Source organism: Mauremys mutica, chromosome 10, assembly GCF_020497125.1.
Source record: "Mauremys mutica isolate MM-2020 ecotype Southern chromosome 10, ASM2049712v1, whole genome shotgun sequence".
Taxonomy (NCBI): Eukaryota; Metazoa; Chordata; order Testudines; family Geoemydidae; genus Mauremys; species Mauremys mutica.
Window position 1 is genome coordinate 58,451,486 of NC_059081.1, and position 20,546 is coordinate 58,472,031.

General features: G+C 44.0%; 2 protein-coding genes across 2 annotated transcripts in view; one reads left to right on the top strand and one right to left on the bottom strand.

Annotated features, from left to right (window-relative positions):
* Positions 1–3,307: 3,307 nt before the first annotated feature.
* On the bottom strand, positions 3,308–14,418 carry LOC123343421. The gene is made up of 5 exons (XM_044978541.1): positions 14,300–14,418; positions 7,277–7,376; positions 5,339–5,458; positions 3,977–4,118; positions 3,308–3,894 (listed from the first exon to the last, which is right to left on the bottom strand). The coding sequence occupies exons 1-5, from the start codon at positions 14,386–14,388 to the stop codon at positions 3,734–3,736; spliced, it is 612 nt and encodes a 203-aa protein (XP_044834476.1). The 5' UTR covers positions 14,389–14,418; the 3' UTR covers positions 3,308–3,733.
* The window catches only part of BMPR2 (bone morphogenetic protein receptor type 2), a 169,416-nt gene continuing 162,491 nt past the window's right edge, over positions 13,622–20,546 (top strand). The window contains exon 1 of the mRNA XM_044978537.1: positions 13,622–14,633. Coding sequence (XP_044834472.1) covers positions 14,558–14,633 — 76 coding nt within the window. The 5' untranslated portion in view covers positions 13,622–14,557. The remainder of the gene's footprint in view (positions 14,634–20,546) is intronic.

Genomic DNA, 20,546 nt, shown 5'->3' on the forward strand with positions numbered 1-20,546 from the left:
GCTTCCTTCTAATCACAAAAACTGAGAGTTTTGTTCTTGTGTTATCTAGAACAGATAATCTAATTTGCTTTGTCCAGTACAAAACTGATAGTTTAGCTTACTTTACTTTGATAGGTATTAGTGGCCTCGGTGTTTATTGTACCCAAGATAGAAATGCTGAGCAGGCATTGCTCAAAGCTGCATCTTTCCTTTGAAAGGGATGTCTCCAACTAAGGTCTGTCCTTCATTATAATGTTTGTGATGGCAGTGAACTCTATAGTTAAAAGACATTTCTATTCTAACCTCTCTTTTCACTAGCTCTTGCCTTGTGAAAAATTTTTGCTTTGAGACTGAGTCTGCATGCACCTTTTCTCAGTTCAAAGGTGAACTATTGTGAGAAGTTTGAGCAAAATCTATTCACTGGAGACAGATGTTATCTCTCTTTTTAAAAGTGATGGTCCAAATAACAATGAGGTTTCTATATAAGGGAACACCAAAGGTTGAGGGCTAAATTGTGGCAGGACTTGCAGTGGTCATATAGTGTGGGGATGGAATAATGACACACGTGATTGGCCACTATAAAAGGCTCTTCACTTGAGGGAGTGCAGAGGCTGCTGCTGGATTGCTTCCCCAGGAGGTTAATTGCCAAAAAGAAGGTGGTAAGAGGTCTGGAGTAGGCAGTATCATGACTCTGCCACCACTATCCACCAGCCAGCAGGACTAACTGGCCATACAGTGGGGAGTATACTGCACCCTTTAAAGGAGTGGAACAAATTTACTCCCTGACCCACCAGTGTGACTGGAGAGCTGAGGCAGAATGCCTCTTGGTACTCCCTCCGAGGCAGTGCAGCACTATACCACTCCTTTCCATGGGCTGTGCCTAACAAGCACAATTTAGCCCTTGAGAGGTCAGTTCTGTCGAACCCAGTATCTTTGAGGATTCTAGAGAACTGGTGATTGAAGAGGTTCCAGCAGTGAAATGTGCTTCTTTGATGCATCTAACAATGAAGCCTTTGAGACCTGCATTCAGGAAAATACAGTAAATACTGGATTTCCTTATGTACCAGAAGAAGAGCATCTACAACATGTGCCAGTTTACACCTAGGTGGGGCAGTTTTCCCACCCCAAAGCTTGGTGCCTCTTTCCTAGGAATTTAGATTCCTTTCAGTGGCTTTGGAATAAGATTAGTAGCTGAGGGTCATAAAGCCTAACACCACTCAGGATATCTTGAGATATGTTTAAAGGAATTACTAGTTTAGCTTCAAAATATGTAAAGTAATAAGTCCTTTAAAGTAGTAAGTAACCATTGCATGTGGTAATATTGCTAAAGAACCTGTGCTGTGACAAACTTGTGACCCCCATCCCTCCCATGGGAAATAGCTCCCATAGACATGTGATTGGCACTTGGCAATCCCTGAACTCCATGTCATGACTGCACATGGATGCACATTTCTTCTTACTGCCCTATTTTCTCAGCCTCAAATCAAATGCAAGTCTATGAAGGTTAATAATGTGGTTGGTTTGTTCTCAAAGTGTAATTTTTTTTCTGAGCCATTCAATTAGCTTTCTTCTGTAACTTGTGTGTTGATTATATCGATATTATTATGTCTGATTGTATAAACAGTTACAGAACAAAAAGAAAGAGTAGCTTTGGAAAATCAACATGCCTTTTCACTGGGAACCAGCTGGGGTGGACAGTGATTTTTTTAAGAGTAATACTAACTATACACTTAGTGCTAGTTCTGACAGTACCACAGCGAATGCGAAAATATGATTGTTGACAAGAATGAAAATATGAAAGTGATTGTGACAATGACATACCCCTTTTGTTCACAATGTGAAGGTGAATTCGGACAGGACTCATATCTCTATTTCTGACAAGGTTATTGTTGGACTTAGCAAGTAAGTGTTATTTGAAATAACAAACACCCTCTGGTAAATTTCCCACTTAATATTATGATGAGTAAGCTAAGAGTTTCATGCAAACACTAAGGATGTGTTTACTCTGAAAAAACAGACCTGTGGTATGGCCGCAGCTGGCTTAGGTCAATTGACTCAGGCTTGCAGGGCTTGGGTTGTGGGGCTAAAAATTGCTGTGTAGGCATTCAGGGTCGGGCTGGACATTGAGATCTGGGGCCCCACCCCTTCCAGGGTCCCAGAGCTCAGGCTCCAGCCTGAGCCTGAATGTCTACACAGCAATTTTACAGCTCTGCAGCCCCAGCCCCATGAGCTCAAGTCAGCTGACCTGGGCCAGCCATGGGAGTTTAATTGCTGAGTAGATGTACCCTAGGGGGCCTTCCCCCAGGACTCAGTGAAGACAGGAGGTGCTTCTCAGAGGTACAATACAAGAACAAATAAAGGAGGGCATGGGCGGCACATGAACTGCCAGCTGGGGGAGGCTAGCCCACAGCCTCACCCCTTCTGCCTGAAGCACCACCCCTTCCATGCCCCCTCTCTCTCCACTGAAGCCCAAAGTCCCCGCCCCCCACAGCAGCCCTCACCACCACGCCAGGCTACTGCCCCCAGCTCAAGTGCCCCCTCCAGCCCTCCCCAGCCCAGAGCACAGGGAGAGTGTAACCATGGTGAGCGGAAGCAGGAGGGGGGCCCTGGGGGCTGTGTGTGGGCGGGGCCACGCCTGGCTATTTGGGGAGGCACGGCCTCCCACAGCCAATGTTACATGCCGCCCATGAAGAAGGGCTAAAGTTACCAAGAGCCAAGCTGTATACTCTCCCAGGCTAGACAGTGCCTGCTATGAGCCATGTTGGCAGTTTGTACATCACACGTGAAGTATCACACGGCATGAAACCTGAAGATGACAATTTGAATGTCAGCATTAACTATTTCACTGCTGATAATCTTAGGACCAGACACATCCAGCTAATGTGCGTATCCCATAATCCTCTACTTCTTCTTCTGCTTTCCTAGACAACAAAGCTGCTATCCAGCTAACACCTCCAGTTTTGACTCTAACAATTTCTAGAATGCGGTTATGCATTGTTGATGCAAAAATATTTGGCATATTGAAAATGTGGGGACAGCATAAAATAAATTGATTTTAATATCAAAATAAACAACACGGGCTACTGTAATGGCTGTATAATTAATTCTCATATTGAATTAATTCAAAAACTTTTTTAATTTAAACAACGCTGTCACATAATTTCCAGTCTGACATAGTAGAGTGCCACCGAATCTTCCTGCTGAATGTAGGTTCTGCTTGCAAGGGATTACATAAAGCCTTGACCCTACTGCATGGTATAGATAGGAGGAGAATGATTCTGGAAACACTTATTAATTAGTAGTCACAAAATGTGTTTTTTTTAATACCTGATATCTGATACACTCTGGTATATTTCAAAGGGAAAAAATATGGTCTTCAGACGTATTTTGTTGAGTCCAAGGGGGTGGCAAAAACCCTGGGGCCGGCTCTGGGAATGGCACAGGACCCAAACTAACTATTGGGCCACTGTCTTCCCAGGCCCTCCCAGTGACCAGGGAGCAGAGAGCCCTTCTGGCGCTGCCAGCACCGTGCATGGCATTGGATCTGGTGAAGGCTCCCTACAAGGGCAAGCCTGCCATAAGAGCCCCCCCAGAGGACTGGCAAATGCCATCAGTCCCTGGAGCTGAGGCAGAATTCCCTGTGTCCATGACCGAGATCTCCGTCTCCACAGCAGTCTCCGATTGGCAGACCTAGATCACCGGCACTGCGTTCGTAGTCTCCGTCCATTAAACATGGGTGGCTCTGAGGGAGATATCAGTCACCATATGCCTGGCACCGATCGTCTTCCCATCCACTGGCTTCACGGTGCAGATCCTCATCTCTCAGACTCCATAAACAATCTCTGGGGTGGTACTGATCTCCACGTTCCCAGCAGCAATCTCCAGGAAGAAGGTCCTTCACGAGGTACCGCTCACCTATGGTGACAGATAGCCATCAAACTACTTCTAAATAGAAAAGTACCAGATTTAAGATGGATTCCAGTATCAGGTGACTCACCACATATCTCAAGAAGTTGAAGTGCTGCATGGTCTCCCTGGCCTCCATCAGTCCCTCCGTGGATCCGGGAGAGTGGTACGCTGCTCTTGACCTCAAGGATGCTTATTTTCATCTTTCCATCTGTGACGTTGCACTCCATATGCTTTATGAAAATATGCTTTGAATGTTAATATAATGTAACTGGAATATGCTTTATGCAAAAGGTCTCTAGTAAAGTATCATTACAAAGCTTATAATCTACTAAGTGTATTCATCCTATTTGTATGCATGTATCATTCTTGTATCCGAAGCTAGAAATATGAAGTATAACTTGATCCTATTGTACTTATGCAAAGGGTGGGCCATTAATGGTGGTTTAGAATCTTGATGGCTCCCATTGACTAGGACAGTTGGTTGTAAATGGCTCTGTTTACTTGCAAACGTTCCTGTTTACGTGTGAGCCAGGCCAGGAAGAATGGAGGCTGGGGTCTCACAGGACATATGGTACTTTTCCATTTAAAAGGAGGGGGTCCAGAGAGACAAAAGATTCCTGCTTTGTGCCAAAGATATATAAAAAAACAAAGGGGGCGGCCCCTCATGAGGAAACTCCTAGTTTCCACCTAAGATGTCTGCTGGAGCTAACAAGGACTGTACCAGGGGAAAGGATTGGGTCCAGACTAGGAAGGAGTCTAGTCTGTGAAAGAAGCTTATTGGAACATCTCTGAGGGTGAGATTTTACCTGTAATCAGTTTATTAATGTATTAGGCTTAGACTTGCATGTTTTTGCTTTATTTTGCTTGGTGACTTACTTTGTTCTGTCTGTTATTACTTGGAGCCAATTAAATCCTCCTTTTTATACTTAATACAATCACTTTTTTATTAATTAACCCAGAGTAAGTGATTAATATCTGGGGGAGCAAACAGCTGTGCATATCTCTCTATCAATGTTATAGAGGGCAGACAATTTATGAGTTTACCCTGTATGAGCTTTATACAGAGTAAAATGGATTTATTTGGGGTTTGGATTCCATTGGGAACTGGGTGTCTGGGTGCTGGAGATAGGAGACTTGCTGAGCAGTTTTTGGTTAAAGTCTGCAGCTTTGGGGGTGTAGAACAGACCTGGGTCTGTGTTGCAGCAGGCTAGCGTGTCTGGCTCAACAAGGCAGGGTTCTGGAGTCCCAGGCTGGCAGGGAAAACAGGCTCCAAGGTAACTTTAGCACGTCAGGTCTCTGTGACCGAACCTGTCACACCATCTTCCACGGATACAGATGGTTCCTCTGTTTTATGGTAGGCCAGCGCCACTTCCAATTTACGGCGCTAGCCTTTGGTCTCTCATCGGCCCCACGGGTATTCACAAAATGCATGGCCCCGGTAGCTGCTTACCTGAGACATTGAGGGATCCAGGTCTATCCTTATCTTGACAATTGGCTCATCAAGGGTAGATTGCAGGATCAAGTGCAGAGGAATCGCAATCTGGTGCGCTCCACCTGTCTCGACTTGGGCCTGTTAGTAAACGAAAAGAAATTCACCCTCATACCAGTGCAACTAATAGAATTCATAGGGGTGGTCCTCGACTCTATGCAGGCCAGAGCCTTCCTTCTGGAGACCCGTTTTCAAGCCATGTTGGACTTGATCTCTTCATATACAGGGCCACCCATCACCACCACCCTCACCTGCCTGAGGCTATTAAGTGCAAGCTGCCATGTAACCTATGTGATCCGTCATGATAGGCTCCATCTACGGCCTCTGCAAGCGTGGCTGGCATCAGTCTACATCCCTAATACACATAATCTGGACCTGATAGAGTACTGTACCACATCCGGTTGTTACTGGAATGGTGATTGGACCCCAGATCAGTGTTAGAGGGAGTTCCCTTCACGGCCCCATCTGCATCGCTGACCCTGGTTTCCAACGCCTGGACTTAGGCTCCCCAGCCCATCTGAGTGAGCTCAGCATGCAAGGCCACTTTCCATTCCTACCTGGAGGGCAGCAAGTCCTGACAACAAGCAAAGTGGGGCCAGGTCATCAGCCATTTGCCAGGAAGCTCTCTGGCCCTGGGACTTCTGTGTGCAGCATGCCATTCATCTCATGGCCGCACACCTTCTGGGGACATGGACTGTACTAGCAGATCACCTCAGCAGAACCGTCTCATCTCGCCATGAATGCTTACTCCATCCTGAGGTGGTCAGCGTGATCTTCTAAAGATGGGGAACTCCCCGAGTGGACTTGTTCGCGACCCATCAGAACAGGAAATGCCATGCATTCTGCTCGATTCAGGAGCTTGGCAGAGGCTCCCTGTTAGACACCTTCTTACTCCTGTGGTCAGGGGCTCTGATGTCTGCCTTCCCACCAGTGCCATTAATCTACAGGGTCCTCATGAAGATCAAACAGGACAGAGTGAAGGTAATCCCGAGAGCCCTGGCTTAGCCTCGCCAACACTGGTTCACCATGTTGCTGGACCTCTCGGTGACGGCCCCGCTGCAGCTGCCTCTCTGGCTGGATCTGCTGTCCCAGAACCACAGCATTTTCTGAACCTGGCAGTGCTGCACCTGATGGCTTGGCTGCTGCATGGTTAAATGTGGAAGAGCAGGAGTGCTCGGCCCGTGTCTAACAGATCCTGTTGGGCAGCAGGAAGGCCTCCACCAGGGTGACCTACCTGGCCAAATGAAAACGGTTCACATGCTGGGCCTGGAACCAGGGAATTAGGCCTGAACAGGTCTCGCTGCAGTTGATCCTGGCCTACCTTCTGCATCTCAAGCTCTTGGGCTTGTCCCTTTAATCAATTAAGGTCCACTTGGCCACTATATCAGGCTTTCACCCTCCATTCCAGGGCAGGTTGATCTTCATTCACGACATGACAGTCTGGTTTCTAAAAGGTCAGGAGCAACTCTACCCCTATGTCCGGGACTCTATCCCTCCTTGGGACCTGAATCTAGCGCTGGCGCGGCTCATGGGGGGGGGGCCCCCTTCAAGCCATTGGCTTCCTGTTCCCTGCTTCTACTCCCCTGGACTTCAGGAGCGCTCTAGCCTTTTACATTGAAAGGACCAAGCCGTTCCATAAATCAATGCAGCTATTCGTCGCAGTGGCAGACAGAATTAAAATCATCTGGTGTCCACCAAGAGGATTTCATCATGGATTACCTCCTGCATCCAGTTGTACTATGAGCAGGCGAAAATACCTCCACCGGCGATTATAATTGCCCACTCGACTAGAGCGCAAGCCTCCTTGGCAGCCTTCCTGCCCCAGGTGCCAATTCAAGATATCTGCAGGCCCACTACCTGCTTGTCTATTCACACGTTCACGTCTCACTACGCACTTACCCAGCAAGCCCAAGACGGCGCTGGCTTCGGTAGAGCAGTGCTGCAAGCCACATGACTGTGAACTCTGAGCCCATCTCCATGGATACTGCTTGTGAGGCACCTAGAATGGAATTGACCATGAGCAAGCACACGAAGAATCAAAAACAGTTACCTACCTTTCGTAACTGTTGTTCTTTGAGATGTGTTGCTCATGACCATTCCGTTACCAGCCCTCCAACCTCTCTGTCGGAGTTGCTGGCAAGAAGGAACTGAGAGGGCATAGGGTTAGCGGCACCTATATACCAGCGCATGGGCGCAGCACTCAAGGGGGCGCCACAGCCGACCCTACACATACCACTAAGGCAAAAGTCTCTGACAACTGTGCATGTGGGCACGCACACACACCTAGAATGGAATGGACGTGAGCAACACATCTCGAAGAACAACAGTTACAAAAGGTTGGTAACCGTTTTTTCTCCAGAGACCCAACAGTAATAAACATAATACAGCTTCAATACTAAAGAAATTACTGGAAAACAATAACTGATCCTGAAAATCTCTTAAAAGTGAATGAAAACTGTGTATTTAACAAAGAATATGTCTAAAGTTATATTAAAATATTTTTATATATTTTATTGGTTTTTACTTTCCACTGATTGTAAGATTATCTTTGAAGCTTGAAAATGACTTCTCCCCCCCCCCCGCCCCCCTCAGATGCCTGGTAATTTTCCATTTTCCTAACCTGTGTTTTTAATGGAGTTGAAATTAACAAGGGCATGTTTAAATAACGTTAATTTTTGTACTGTCTTCTCTTAGGTTAATAATATCAAGACACCTTTGTGTATGCATCAGCATCAGTGACGGCAGTAGATTTATGGGACATACTTTGTCCCTGATTCTTTTCAACATCTGCTCTGTGCGTGGATGTAGTGAAGTGGGCAGCCACAGGGGAAATGACTGTGGCTTCCTGATTCAGAACTGCCCAGTCACGGCAGAAGTTAGGGTTTCACAGGGGTAGACCTAACTTATGCCACATGCCTAGAGTCGTAGGGGTGAGGGATCTTACGCAAGTGAAGAGCTGGGCATAGAGGAACTCATTCTACTCTGTCTCCTGCCAGTGCTTTGCCCCTGGAATGCTCCTGACACATACCCCTCCATTCCTTATATTGGGACTGTGTGTGCAGCTGGTGTGGGAGGCAATGGAAACAGCTCCACTAACTTTACATAAGTGAAGAGTTCCCCTGTGCACTGGTCATCTCCAGCTACCACTGAAAAGAGGCCTTAATAGACTAGAGAATCCAGCCCAATGTCTTATGTCACAAAAGCCCTTTAGGGGGGCACTGGGCAATAGCTGCCCAAGAGTCAGTGCTTAGTGTATCAAGAGTTTTTGTTTTATAATCTATTTATTTATATATGTATTTGTATTACCATAGTGCCCTGGAACCCTAATCATGGACCTCATTGTACTAAGTAAACTTTTCTCAGTTTAGCTCAGTACAATACTGTCAGCTTTGTGGGCATTTTTTTCCCCCGTTGGAAATCCAGAGCACTAGTTAGAAGAAAACCTTTGGCCTTTTTGGCCTTTTTCGGTTTCTCTCTTTTTTTTCCACATTCTTATTTGGAGTAACATAGTAGCTTGGTATGTAACAGTTTTGTGAGTTTTCATTATCCTCAGTATTTTTCTTTGGTTTTCATTTCATTGTTATTGCTGAATACTAGTTTACTGGGTTTCCTGCTTAAAGTTCAAACTTATAAAACATCACCAAAGCAAAGAACTGAGAATATTTTTTTAAATGCTTTAAATACTTAGAGAGCTAACTTGCAATCTGCCTTGAGAAGGGATGGCACAAATCTTCACTGTTCCATGAGAAGATCAGGGAACAAACTGATTCTGAGAGTTACAGTTTAGTCCCTGTTTCCCCCGCTGTGGAAAGAATCTGCTATGATGGTTGGCCAGCAGTGTATGGCTGGCTGGTATATTGGGGTGGCGGAATCCAGACTCAACCCATTCCTTGACCTGACCTGGCCTGGCCTCGCCCTGCCCACCCACTCCACTCCCAGGGAAAATGAAGAAGTAACTTCTGCAGTTCCTGTTCTACCCCAGCGCTGTGACCAGTGATATAGGTAGGCTGTGCAGGGAAGTGAGGCATGCTGGGCAAGTAACAATCTTGCCCTTAAAACTTACCCATTTTGCAGAACTGAATATTGCTTGTGGAAGAGTCTTAATAATCCCGCACACCCCACACTCACTGGGAGCTCATCTCCAGGAGAGCCTAATAAGCCCCCGGTCCTGAAATGAGCTGTATGTGGGCAGAACCCTGACTTCAGTGGGTTTCTGTGAGGATACAGGCCTCTTCCTATACAAAGCTATTTTCAGGATTGAGGCCCAATTTTGTACATAACTGAAGGGAAAAATTATATAAAAAATTGTATAAAATCCTACTTTCTCTTGAAAAAGCAAACAAAAAAATACCCACTTTAATTTCCCTAAAAATACCCCCTTCCTCACAATCAGTGGAAAAATAAGCATCACAACCCAGCTTGGTTGTGGGTAAGAACCCTAAGAATTAATAGCCCAAACCTGCACCCATTAAAATCAATGAGACTTTTCCTATTTATGCTTCAAGAGCAGCAGGTTCAGGCCCTTTGTTTTCAATATATATCATATATAAAATTACTGTAATTTTCTTTTACCATCTAAACAATAAATGTGTTGAGTAAAACATTGTTAAATTCTTGGGTTTGGTGAATAGGGTGGAACTATCCACTGTTCTATTGATGGGCATAGCTAGTCAGAAAGCATGCTATGTTGTCAGGTGTTTTTGCTAAACCAGGGAAGAACATCATTTTTTTTCAGCCCCATGAAAATATTGGCTGTAATTTTTTTTCTCTCTTGAAGGTAAAACTATTTTTTAGGTTATTTCTGGACAGTTCTGTTTCCACAAATAAGAGGAAGAATGGTTGTGTGGTTAACATGTGGTTGTAACTCTGAAAAGTGACAGTGAAAAATGACAATCTGTGGTTTTATGTTTGTCTCTGACTGACTTCCATATAAAATCTGTTCAGGTAAGAAGTAAAAATATTGTAACCAACATGTTTTTCTGAACTGCCTGCTCAGCTTGAAATATTAAGTCAAACTATGTTGTTTCTGACACATGTACCGCTAACAATAAAGATGCTAATATTGGAATTTAGTTAATTCGGTAGATAATACATGACCCAGGAAATAATCCAGACCATTCAATCTTATCTGTGCTGGCCCTTGAGGCATGAGTAGTGTAAAAAAAATAGCTAAAAGCTTATTTTTGTCATCAAAATCAGTACATTTAACATTCAGTTCATATAGTTAGCAGAACTGTTGAATAAAAAAGCATCATTTGTACATAAATTTTCTGATACCATTTTAAGCTCCTGGACTGGGAATCTAGAGACCTGGGAGCCTGATTCTTCGTTCATCCATCCTGGAATTTAGTATAGGAACAGGACGAGGACAAAGATGGTTTTAAGCCATTTTTGTATTCCCTATATTCTGGGCCCCAGCATAAATTATAGAAGCCTTGAGGTTGGACAGGTGTCGAGCCCTTACAGAGTGACCCCTTGTGTGCAGAATGTATGTTTAAGAGGCCTTTTCCATCCCATTTAAAGCTCCTTTAGAGCAGTATAAAGAGGCCTTACGGTGACAGAGAACCAGGCACTAATCAGATTCTAACCCCAGTTTTACCACATACTTCTGAGGCCTGATCATCCCTTCAGTTGTGTGTGATAGAATGATCAGGGCTGTGGTGTGACCTTGGGCAAGTAATATAATCCCTCTTCCTACACTGATTTTTGTGTGTGGAAATCTCTTGCTGTTTTTCTACCACCTGGGTAATTCAACTGTTGCTAGCACCAATGGATGAACTGGTGTAGATTAGAGCTAGAGCAATAGTGGGAGAACTTCACAAAAATCTTGGCATAGACACAGCCTTTGTTTCCTTATCTGTAAAATGAGAAAATGTTGCATAAGATCTGTGGCAATTTTGAGGCTAAATTTATTAATGTTTTTAAATGTTTTCAGATTCTCAGGTGGAAGTCACTATATAAGTCAAAAATATTAGTAAGAGGACAAAGAAATAAAAAAATGTCACTTAGGTACAGCACAAGCCCTATACAATATATTAAATGAAGATAAAAACCTAATTCAGAAGTCTGGGGATATTCCCACTTGTATTTATGTATTTATCATTATTATAACAGTGGAGCCCATATTCCCAATTGAGATCAGAAGTTATTGGATTAGGTGGTGTATGGGCACATTAAAAGATAATACCTACGCTGAATGTTACAAATTTAAACTACTAGTCAATGTTCCTGTGCCACAAATTCCCTTTTAGATTACTCAGTCCTCAATCTTCTGACTCAGTAAAATCTAAAAAGAAAAAAATGATTTTAAAACATCAAGATTTCACTGAAAACTGGATGCTGTGCATGAGTTGTTTCCTGTCACATCTGAGATATAATGTAAAAATATTTTAAAATTCACAAATAATGTAAAATCAAGTAATTTTGAGTATTGATTTCCTGTTCCTAGTTGTGCTTCTTAAATATATCAATATTATATTAATGCTGGGAAATAATGATTATTTGTTTCAAATGGAAAATATGCTTGACATGCTTAGACAAAAATAAAGTGTCTGCATTGAAGAGTTTACATTCTAGAAGGTAAAAAGATTACATGCAGAGGTATGAAGAGCTTAGTGGATTTGCTGTGGCTTTCTTATTTTAAAAAAAGTTTTAAACTCACTTCTTTTAAAGATCATGGAAGAAGTGGGTTTTTTTTTAAGTGACTTGAATGGGAAGCAGTAAGCTTGGTGAACTGGCTTGGGAAGAAAATGTAATGCAGAGAGGTGGCAGGATGGAAAAAGCATGGATACTGGTCTGAGGGAGAGCAGAATAAGGCATTAATATTGGCGTTGTTGGTGATGCAAAGGGTTTGATGGGGAACATGGCCGGAGACAAAGATCCAGGATGTAGGACAGGGTAGAGTTTTCAAGGGCTTTAAAGGCCAGGACTAGAAGTTTAAAGTCTATGTAGTGCTTAAAGGTAACTACAAAGGAATGGGTTTTGCTCTTTCTTTGTATTATGATGTAAGATGATCTAAGAGGTTGATTTTTATTTTTTAAATACTTTTTTCTATTTTTTTTATTTTAGAAATATCCGATCTAGTCTTTCCTGGTTTTGCTGGAGGAGTGTGTATGTATCTCTCACAGATGTTTCTTATGAAGGGTAGGCAGTTGAATTTGTAATAAAGATATCCCTTCCAACAGTCTCCCCCTCATTATCGTTATTACTGTTTGTGTGACAGAAGCACCTGGGAACTCCAGTCCAGAGTCAGGGCCATACTGGTATTGCACTTGTACAGGCAAGTAACAAAGAAGACTCTGCCCCCAAGAGTTTACAAACCAGGTACTGATGGAAACCAGGCGGACAAACATGGGTTGGGATGCGGTGATGAGGATGAAGGTACAATAGAGCAATGTTTAGCAGAAGTATCTTCACTGCACTCCCTCTCCTAATGCCCAGGGAGGCACGAGAAGCTTTGCAATGTGGCCAGGTTTCAAAACTCCAGGCTCTGACAGTGTGTATACCAGAGCATGCACTCCAGAGGCAAAGAGCCCGCACAGAACATGCCCTGCCCCTGCAGCCATGGATGTGAAGGAGCAAGCGACGATGGCTGTCTTGTCCTTTTTAATTTCTCACTACAGAACACCACGTTGGAACATCCCTGTGGGGAAGTCTCAGCCAGGGGCTGCTGCAAACGGGAGAGAGCGAGCTCCTGGCCTGCAGGAGATGCTTTCACACAGTGCTCTGCCAGCAGCGCTGCACCTACTGCTATGAGGAAACCGGCCAGCTCCTCCTCCAGCCCACCCGCCCACGCACTTTTTCCTCAAGGCCGCAATCTGGCAAACGAACAATTCTCCACAAACATGGCGGTGCGGGAGGGGCGCGGCAAGCTCCCCTGTCAACCCCCTTCTCCTCCAACCCCCCCGCCCTACAGAGACTGAGGGGGCGGTGCCGCGACCCCTCTCTAGCTACCTGGAGGCCCACCTCTATGATCAGGGGCCTCCTCAAGCTCTGAGGAGTGGGGGGAGCGGAGTGTCTGGCTGGCGCGCGGCGACCAGCGCGGCCGTTGACGGGGCTGGCTAGGCACGAGACCCACGGGGCGGGGCCAAGCGCGAGGGGGGTGGAAGAGGTGGGGGCCGGGAGCCCAGACTGGCAGTTAGCAGCGACTCCCCTTTGTGTCTGGGCTGGGAACGGGGAGCGAGTCGGAGCCAGCGCCAGCCGGGGCTGGGAGGCGACGCGTGTGAATCCCCCGCGCCCCTTCCGGCCGAGCCTGTCTGCGGAGGGCGAGGGCAGGGACCAGGAGCTGCCGCGTGCGGGAGTCAGCCCGTGGGGAGGCGCCGGGCTCCGCTCCCGCCCCGGGGGTACCCCACAGCCCGGGGCCGCCGGCTGGAGCCCCGGAACGCCCATCGCGGGCTCTCTCTCTCTCTCTCTACGCCGAGCGGAGCGGGGCGGGAAGGGGCGAGGAGGAGGCGGAAGGCGGAGGGAGCGGGGCCTCTGTCGCCCTCCCGGCCGGCTGCGCGCAGGAACTGGCGCCTGATCCATTGCTTCGCTGGAGGCACCCGGGCGGGCGGGCGCCCTCCCTTTCGGAGCGGCCAGGGCTGCGCCCGCGTCCTGTGCGGCTGTAGACACCAGATGGGCCCAGGCGCAGCCTGTGGATGGAAGTGACTGAGGGGACCTCGCCTCGTTAAGAGACACGCAGAGGCCGAAGGAAGGACCGGGACCGTCCGCGGGATGGGATGCCTCCCTGACCCCCGTCGTCTTCCCAGCTTGTCCCGCGTGCCCAGGGCCGAGTGAGGAGGCGCCAGAGGTGACCGTGGCTATCCATTTCCCCGCCTCACCCCTGGATATGTTTCATGCTCAACCTGGATGCTTCTTTGATATCGTGAAGTTGCGTGGGAAATAATCTGGGTTTCCGGTGTGACCGCAAGAATAGCTGCTCACCCAGGGGAAGGGAAATGCATCCTGGTTTGGAGACAAAACCTCCCTTTCCTATAATCGTTAGAAAGAAGAGGAGCCAAGTTCCGAGGCATGAAGATAGATGTGTGTAATGGAGTAAGACCTCAGACAGCTCCTGTCATCTGCCGTTTGCCCTTCCAGACTGGATTGTGATTCAAGCGAGTTTTAAGATTGTTTAAAGGGAGAAAAATCCTCCTTTCGGTATTTTTTTTTCTTCTGCCTCCTTCTTTGGCTTCCTCAGGTATGAGTGCCTCGCTGCAGCACCTTTTGCTGGTGCTCTTGCTCTCCAATGCCACCCTGCTGCTCAGCACTGCGGCTGGTAAGTAGCTACCTGGTGTAATATACTAGCCATTTTGACACAGGGAAGGGGGTGGGGTCCATCAGTATTTCGGTATGTCTGTGACCCATTAAAAAGTAGTGTGTGTGTCTCAGTGAAGTGTGATAATATTTTTAAGTGAGGCCCTACTGACCATATTTGAGAATAAAACATGCTTTATTGTATAAAGGAACCCAATCTGCAGTGAGGTTTATTTTCTCTTGGTCTGCTTATGCTGGTTAATGGCTTGTTCTCACTCTCTCGCTCTCCCCCCCCCGCCTTTTTTTTTTTTAAGAATAATTTGGCGTGGTGTTTTTTTTTCTGTGAAATGTTTAACATCTTTGTGAGGTAATGCCAGAATTTTAAAAATACAATTGAATCACAAGCAAGAGCTATGTCTGCTTGCTAATGGGGTCTTTGGGCACAGCCATTTTTTATTTTACTAACATCGATGCTATTAGGGGCATTTTAACTACAACATTTGGTATCTGTTTTAGGGAAAATAGACTTATTGCATATTTGTTGGAGCTTGAAACAAAATGAATTTTTTTCACCATTGTCATTTATAGAATAGTAAAATAAGATGAGGAATACTGCAAGATCTGAGTATACATAATGTTATGTACAGTAAATGAAAGTCTAATATTTTTGAAAAACTGCTCTATTTTAAATTTTTTGAAGCTCAATGTTAGATGCACAGAACAATTTGCCATGAGATTTAAACAGTATATAGCCCTTGCATCTATTGGCTTTTGGTCATTTGTGGCAAATTAGCATGAAGGAGCTCTCTGAAGTGTTACCCAGGTTTATTAGGTGCTAATACTTATTCCTCCCTTCTGTATGCTTTTAGCAGTTTTTGGAAGAATCATAATACCTTGGTATCTTTCTTTCCACTAAGAAGCCAGTGTAGAATGCTCAATCTTCCCAGCATTCTTTTTATAATATACGGTGTGATCCTCAGATATAGGATAATAGAGAAATGTGCAGTTTCTTGTGAAGATGGCATAAGAAGATTGACAGTTGGCGCACATATTTTTTTTTTTAATTTTAATGCATTTTGGTCAGTGTTCAAAATAATCTGTCTTTGCTAGTAGAATAATACTGTGAATTGGACGTGTTCAGTCAGTTTCTCCATTGCTTTACTAAGAATGGATAGCCTTCCATTTTATAAAAGGCTTTCTTTCGGGAAATATTGAACTGAAATGATTGATATGGAGCACTTTCCTGCATCAGCCTGACTTTTGCCCGGCCTTGACATTTTAGATTATCTACTATGTTTCTCTGTGATAGTTTGGTAAGAGGATTTCTTTGAAGAATAAACCTTTCAAGGTCAAAAGCTTTGGTATTAAAATGTGTATGACTCTAAAATATCCCATTATCTAACCTTGTCCCTTAAATGTGAAACTTAAAAAAATAGTTTTGTTTCTCATTTAATTACCTTGTTAAACTTTTATGAGTTAATTTTTCTTTGTGCTGATGAGAGTGAAGGTTTAATGGCACTGATCTGAGCCAGGAAGGGGATGGGCAGGTGCCTACAAGCCTACTTAGTGAGCTTTGCCAATTTCACCTCGATTCTGATCTGTTATCATCACTGCTACTTCAGTCCTGGGTTTGTCTTGTACAGACTGATGGTAATGTCACATTCTTTGGTCATCTTGTGAAATGCATGAATAGGAACTCATTTTCACATTATGGCTGTATAATACTTCTGCTGTTAATATGTACAATACAAAAGTTCTGTACCGCTTAAAAAGTCTTGGTGACAACTATGTCTAAGAATGTTAATATTTTGAGATTTAGCTAAAATAACCATTCTAAAGCTTGACTATAAATTTAACAGTGTATTTCAGAAAAGGGGAAAAAAAAACATAGGAAACCACACAAGGTGAAGGTCTGCCCATATGTGTATATATGTGTGTATGTGAATGACCCTCTCCCGCACTCCCCCCCCCCCAAAAGTAGGAGCTGTGCATTCACATCTGAGTGCATAATTTTGGCCCTGTGCAGCTCTGAAATCCTTCATTAATGGTCCCACACTAGTCTGATCTAGTGAATGGATAAGACAATAGTACGTGAAATGCATTCTTGATAAATGTGAAGTAATGCGCAGTGAAGGGAAAAATTTAATTTAAAACTTAATAAGGCATATGAGTAATTGAGCATCAACTTAGGAAAAATATCTAGGCATCCTTGGAGGACAGCTCAGTAAAGACCTTTGCAGCTATAGTCTAAACAAGGGAAGATGTTAGGAGCATAAGAAATGGGGTCAAATATAAATGGCATTAGAAGTCTATGGTTTACCCTTATCTAGAATACTGTATGCAGAAAAGGAGATAGGGCTCTTCCTGTCCATTTAACATTTGAAGACCTAATCAGGGACTTAATTTGTTATGGGGTAAGGCTCCCTCCATCCCTCCCTGACTTTTCATAGGTCTATATCCTCCATGATACCTTCCATTTCTTGCCCCCTCTCTTCCCCCCTGGACTTTGCAGGGTATAATATAATCACATATAATATTCTATATGCTGACACAATTCCCCCTCCCCCTGTGATTTTTTTCTGAAATGACACTGCTGAACCTAATAAATACGTAAAACTGAAGACTCAGAATTCTTCCTGTCCAGTCACTGTGAGGAAATCTACCACTTCCCTGTATAAAATCTCTACAGATCTTAATAAGTGTCTAGTTTTCTTCTATTAAATTTGTATAGCCCTCCCTCTAAAGAGTAATGCTACTACTGTGAGGGGAAAAAGTTTCAACAAAGGGTTGATAGGGCCTTTAAAGATGACCTATGAAGGGAAGGGAAAAATTGGGCTTGTTCCACTTTTATTTAGTTTTATTTTGTATAAAGAAGGCTTGACATACTTCCTTGTACTTCTTTCCTTTAGAAATATCAATCATATTGAATTTTCCCTTTTTTTTTTCGTTGAGGGACTTCTTGGATGACTCTTATATCCCAAGACCTTAACTGAAGAGGAATGGGTATTGAATCCTTGAACTTTTCTCGTGTGGCTTTTGTTAAACTTTTTTTTTTTAAACATTAATTTAATAATCTGAATAAAAATCACTTCCCCTCTAAATCAGTCAGTTTCACTACCTTGGTATCTGCGATGTATAATCCTCAAGGACCTGCATTTCAATTTTTTTTTTAACATTACTAAAATCAGCATATATTAGAAAAAAATGGGTTTGTGCCTTTTTAGGACATCTTTAAGAAATCCATTGGTCTTTATCTGCATAGTTTTTGTCTCAGTTATTAATATTAAAAAGCTAAAGTACTTTTAAAATGGGTGGAGTTGTATCATGATTGAAGTCTTTTTAAAAACAATTAAAATAACATTTTAAAATTTTAAAATGAATGAATTGGGGCAGTCTTATCTTGTTCTGCTTAGAAAGTTAGTTTCCTCCGTGTTTCAAAATTTTATTCCAAATGCGAAATTGAGAGAGGTGGGACAGATTGGCCATTAAATTCAATTTCTCTAGTGAGCAGTATTTCTGACTCGTGATCTAAGATGGTGTCCTCCTGTGTGGACTACAGATCTTGTATATCAAAGTGGTTGCCTGAAATCATCTCTACACCAGATCCCTGCTACTTTGCCATACATGTGCCCATTCCTAGGGCCCCACCAAATTCACAGCCATGAAAAATGTGTCACAGACCGTGAAATCTTTTGTGTGTGTGTGTGTGTGTGCTTTTACCCTATATTATACAGTGTTCATGGGGGAGACCAGCGTTTCTCAAATTGGGGGCCCTGACCCAAAAGGGGGATTGCAAGGTTATTTTAGGGGAGTCATGGTATTGCCAGCCTTACTTTTGCGCTGCCTTCAGCACTGGGCGGCTGGAGAGCAGCAGCTGTTGGTCCGGTGACCAGCGCTGAAGGCAACGCCTCGCCAGCACCAGTGCAGAGGTAAGAGTGGTAATACCATACCAGGCCATCCTTACTTCTATACTGCTGCTGGTGGTGGCTCTGCATTCAGAGCTGGGCTCCTGGCCAGCAGTTGCCGCTCTCCAGCGGCTCAGCTCTGAAGGCAGCACTGTGACAGCACACAAGTAACGATGGCATGGTGTGGTATTGCCACCCTTACTTCTGCACTGCTGCTAGTGGGGATGGGATGCCTTCAGAGCTGGCTGCCCAGCGAACAGCTGCTTCTTTCTGGCTGCCCAGCCCTGAAGGCAGTGCAGAAGTAAGAGTGGCAGTACTGCAACCCCCCACCCCTCCGGCCCACCATATAACTTTGTGACATTCTCTCCATCCCTCCCCTTTTGAGTCAGGACCCCTACAACTACAACACCATGAATTTTCAGATTTAAATAGCTGGAATCATGAAACTTATGATTTTAAAAAGCCTATAACCCTGAAATTGACCAAAATGGACTGTGAATTTGGTAGGGCTCTGCCCATTGCCTATGACCATTGGATCTTTCCTTTCTCATTTGAGTAGTAGTCAGGAAATCCAATTTTTGATAGGTAGATGATGGGAACTTGTTCAAAGGGAGTTAGCCTGGGAGACAGAACCACTCTACTTGCTTGAGGGTATGTTAGTACATAAACCCTTCCCCCACATTAAAGTAGGTATTGATTAACTTTTCTGAGGCCTTACTCTGAGTGTACCAGCCCCTCCTTTAATGGTGATTTCTGTATGTCAGCTGTGGTTTCAAAAGTCATGTTGCCAAGGTGCCAGAGAACAGAGCAGTGCACAGACAGTGCTTCTGTGTGAATGGCCCTGCCCTCTAGAGATTCAGGGGTAACTGGGTAGCTGAGTCTCCTGCTTCTTTTGATCTGACGTAGGGCAAACTTCACTACTTTGCCCTGAACGAAGAGATCAGGGGAATTTAGCTGAGTTTTCCTTTTTCACTGGAGCCGAGCCTCTGCGATGTTTGCTTTTCTTTTTTTGCAGAAGAGGGGTTGTCTGGCCTTGTGTTACTTTTCTAGCAAATATTGCCTAAAAGGGACATCAACTTAAAAAAAAACCAAAACTCACTGCTATTTTAATTTTTTTTTACATATTAACACCAATGTTTAATATAACTGAAATAGACTAGAAAAGAATATTTTTCTCAATTTTTTTGTGTGCTTTTTTCCCAGCAATTTGTACAGTCAATTTCGCTGTTTCCTCTGTAGAGTCAGGAAGCCAGTACCCTTTTTATTGTCTTTCACGCAGCAACAGGAGAGAGAACATTTTAAAATGTGACTGTGAAACCACAGAAATTAGAGAGGTACTCATTGAAGTGCTTGGGTTCTACACCAGAAGGCCTTGTAATTCATTGTTTAAAATTTACTAGATTTAAAGTGGATGGGTGTGCCCTAAATATGGACTTACTTGGAAAAGTGCTAATACAATTTCCCTGGCCAGTGTGAAAGGGCCTTGTATGAATGGCTGCATAAATCCCATTGAGAACAAAATGCTTAATCTAGAATGAAAGAGAAACAACAGTTATGCTGGATAACGATTCTTAGCCTTTTAGGAACACGAGCACAGCTTGCTTGCAGCTTTGACTGTCTTAGTAAGCATCTTATCTGGTCCTATGTATTTAGTGAAACTGATGCTCATTTTTCTTTTTCTTAGATTTGTCAGTTTTATTAACCTTTATAATATCAAGCAAAAGAAGAAGTGAAAATAATCTGTTCTTAAAAACAAACAACCAAAAACTTGTTTGAATACAGCAGTCTCTATTGAAATATTAAGAATTATTATATTAGACCAGGCTAGTCCATCTAGTCCAGTATTTTGTCAAGTACAGCTACTACTATGAGATGTTTCAGAGGAAGGCACAAGAAAAGTTATGGCTGGCTTTTGCCCTAAAACATGAGGGTTTGTTATCAGTGTCAGAGGCAACTCCATAAAATTATGTTGAAATTTTGGAAGTAAAATAGGATTAAAACCCCTTTGTTTTATGCTCTGGTTGAGTTTA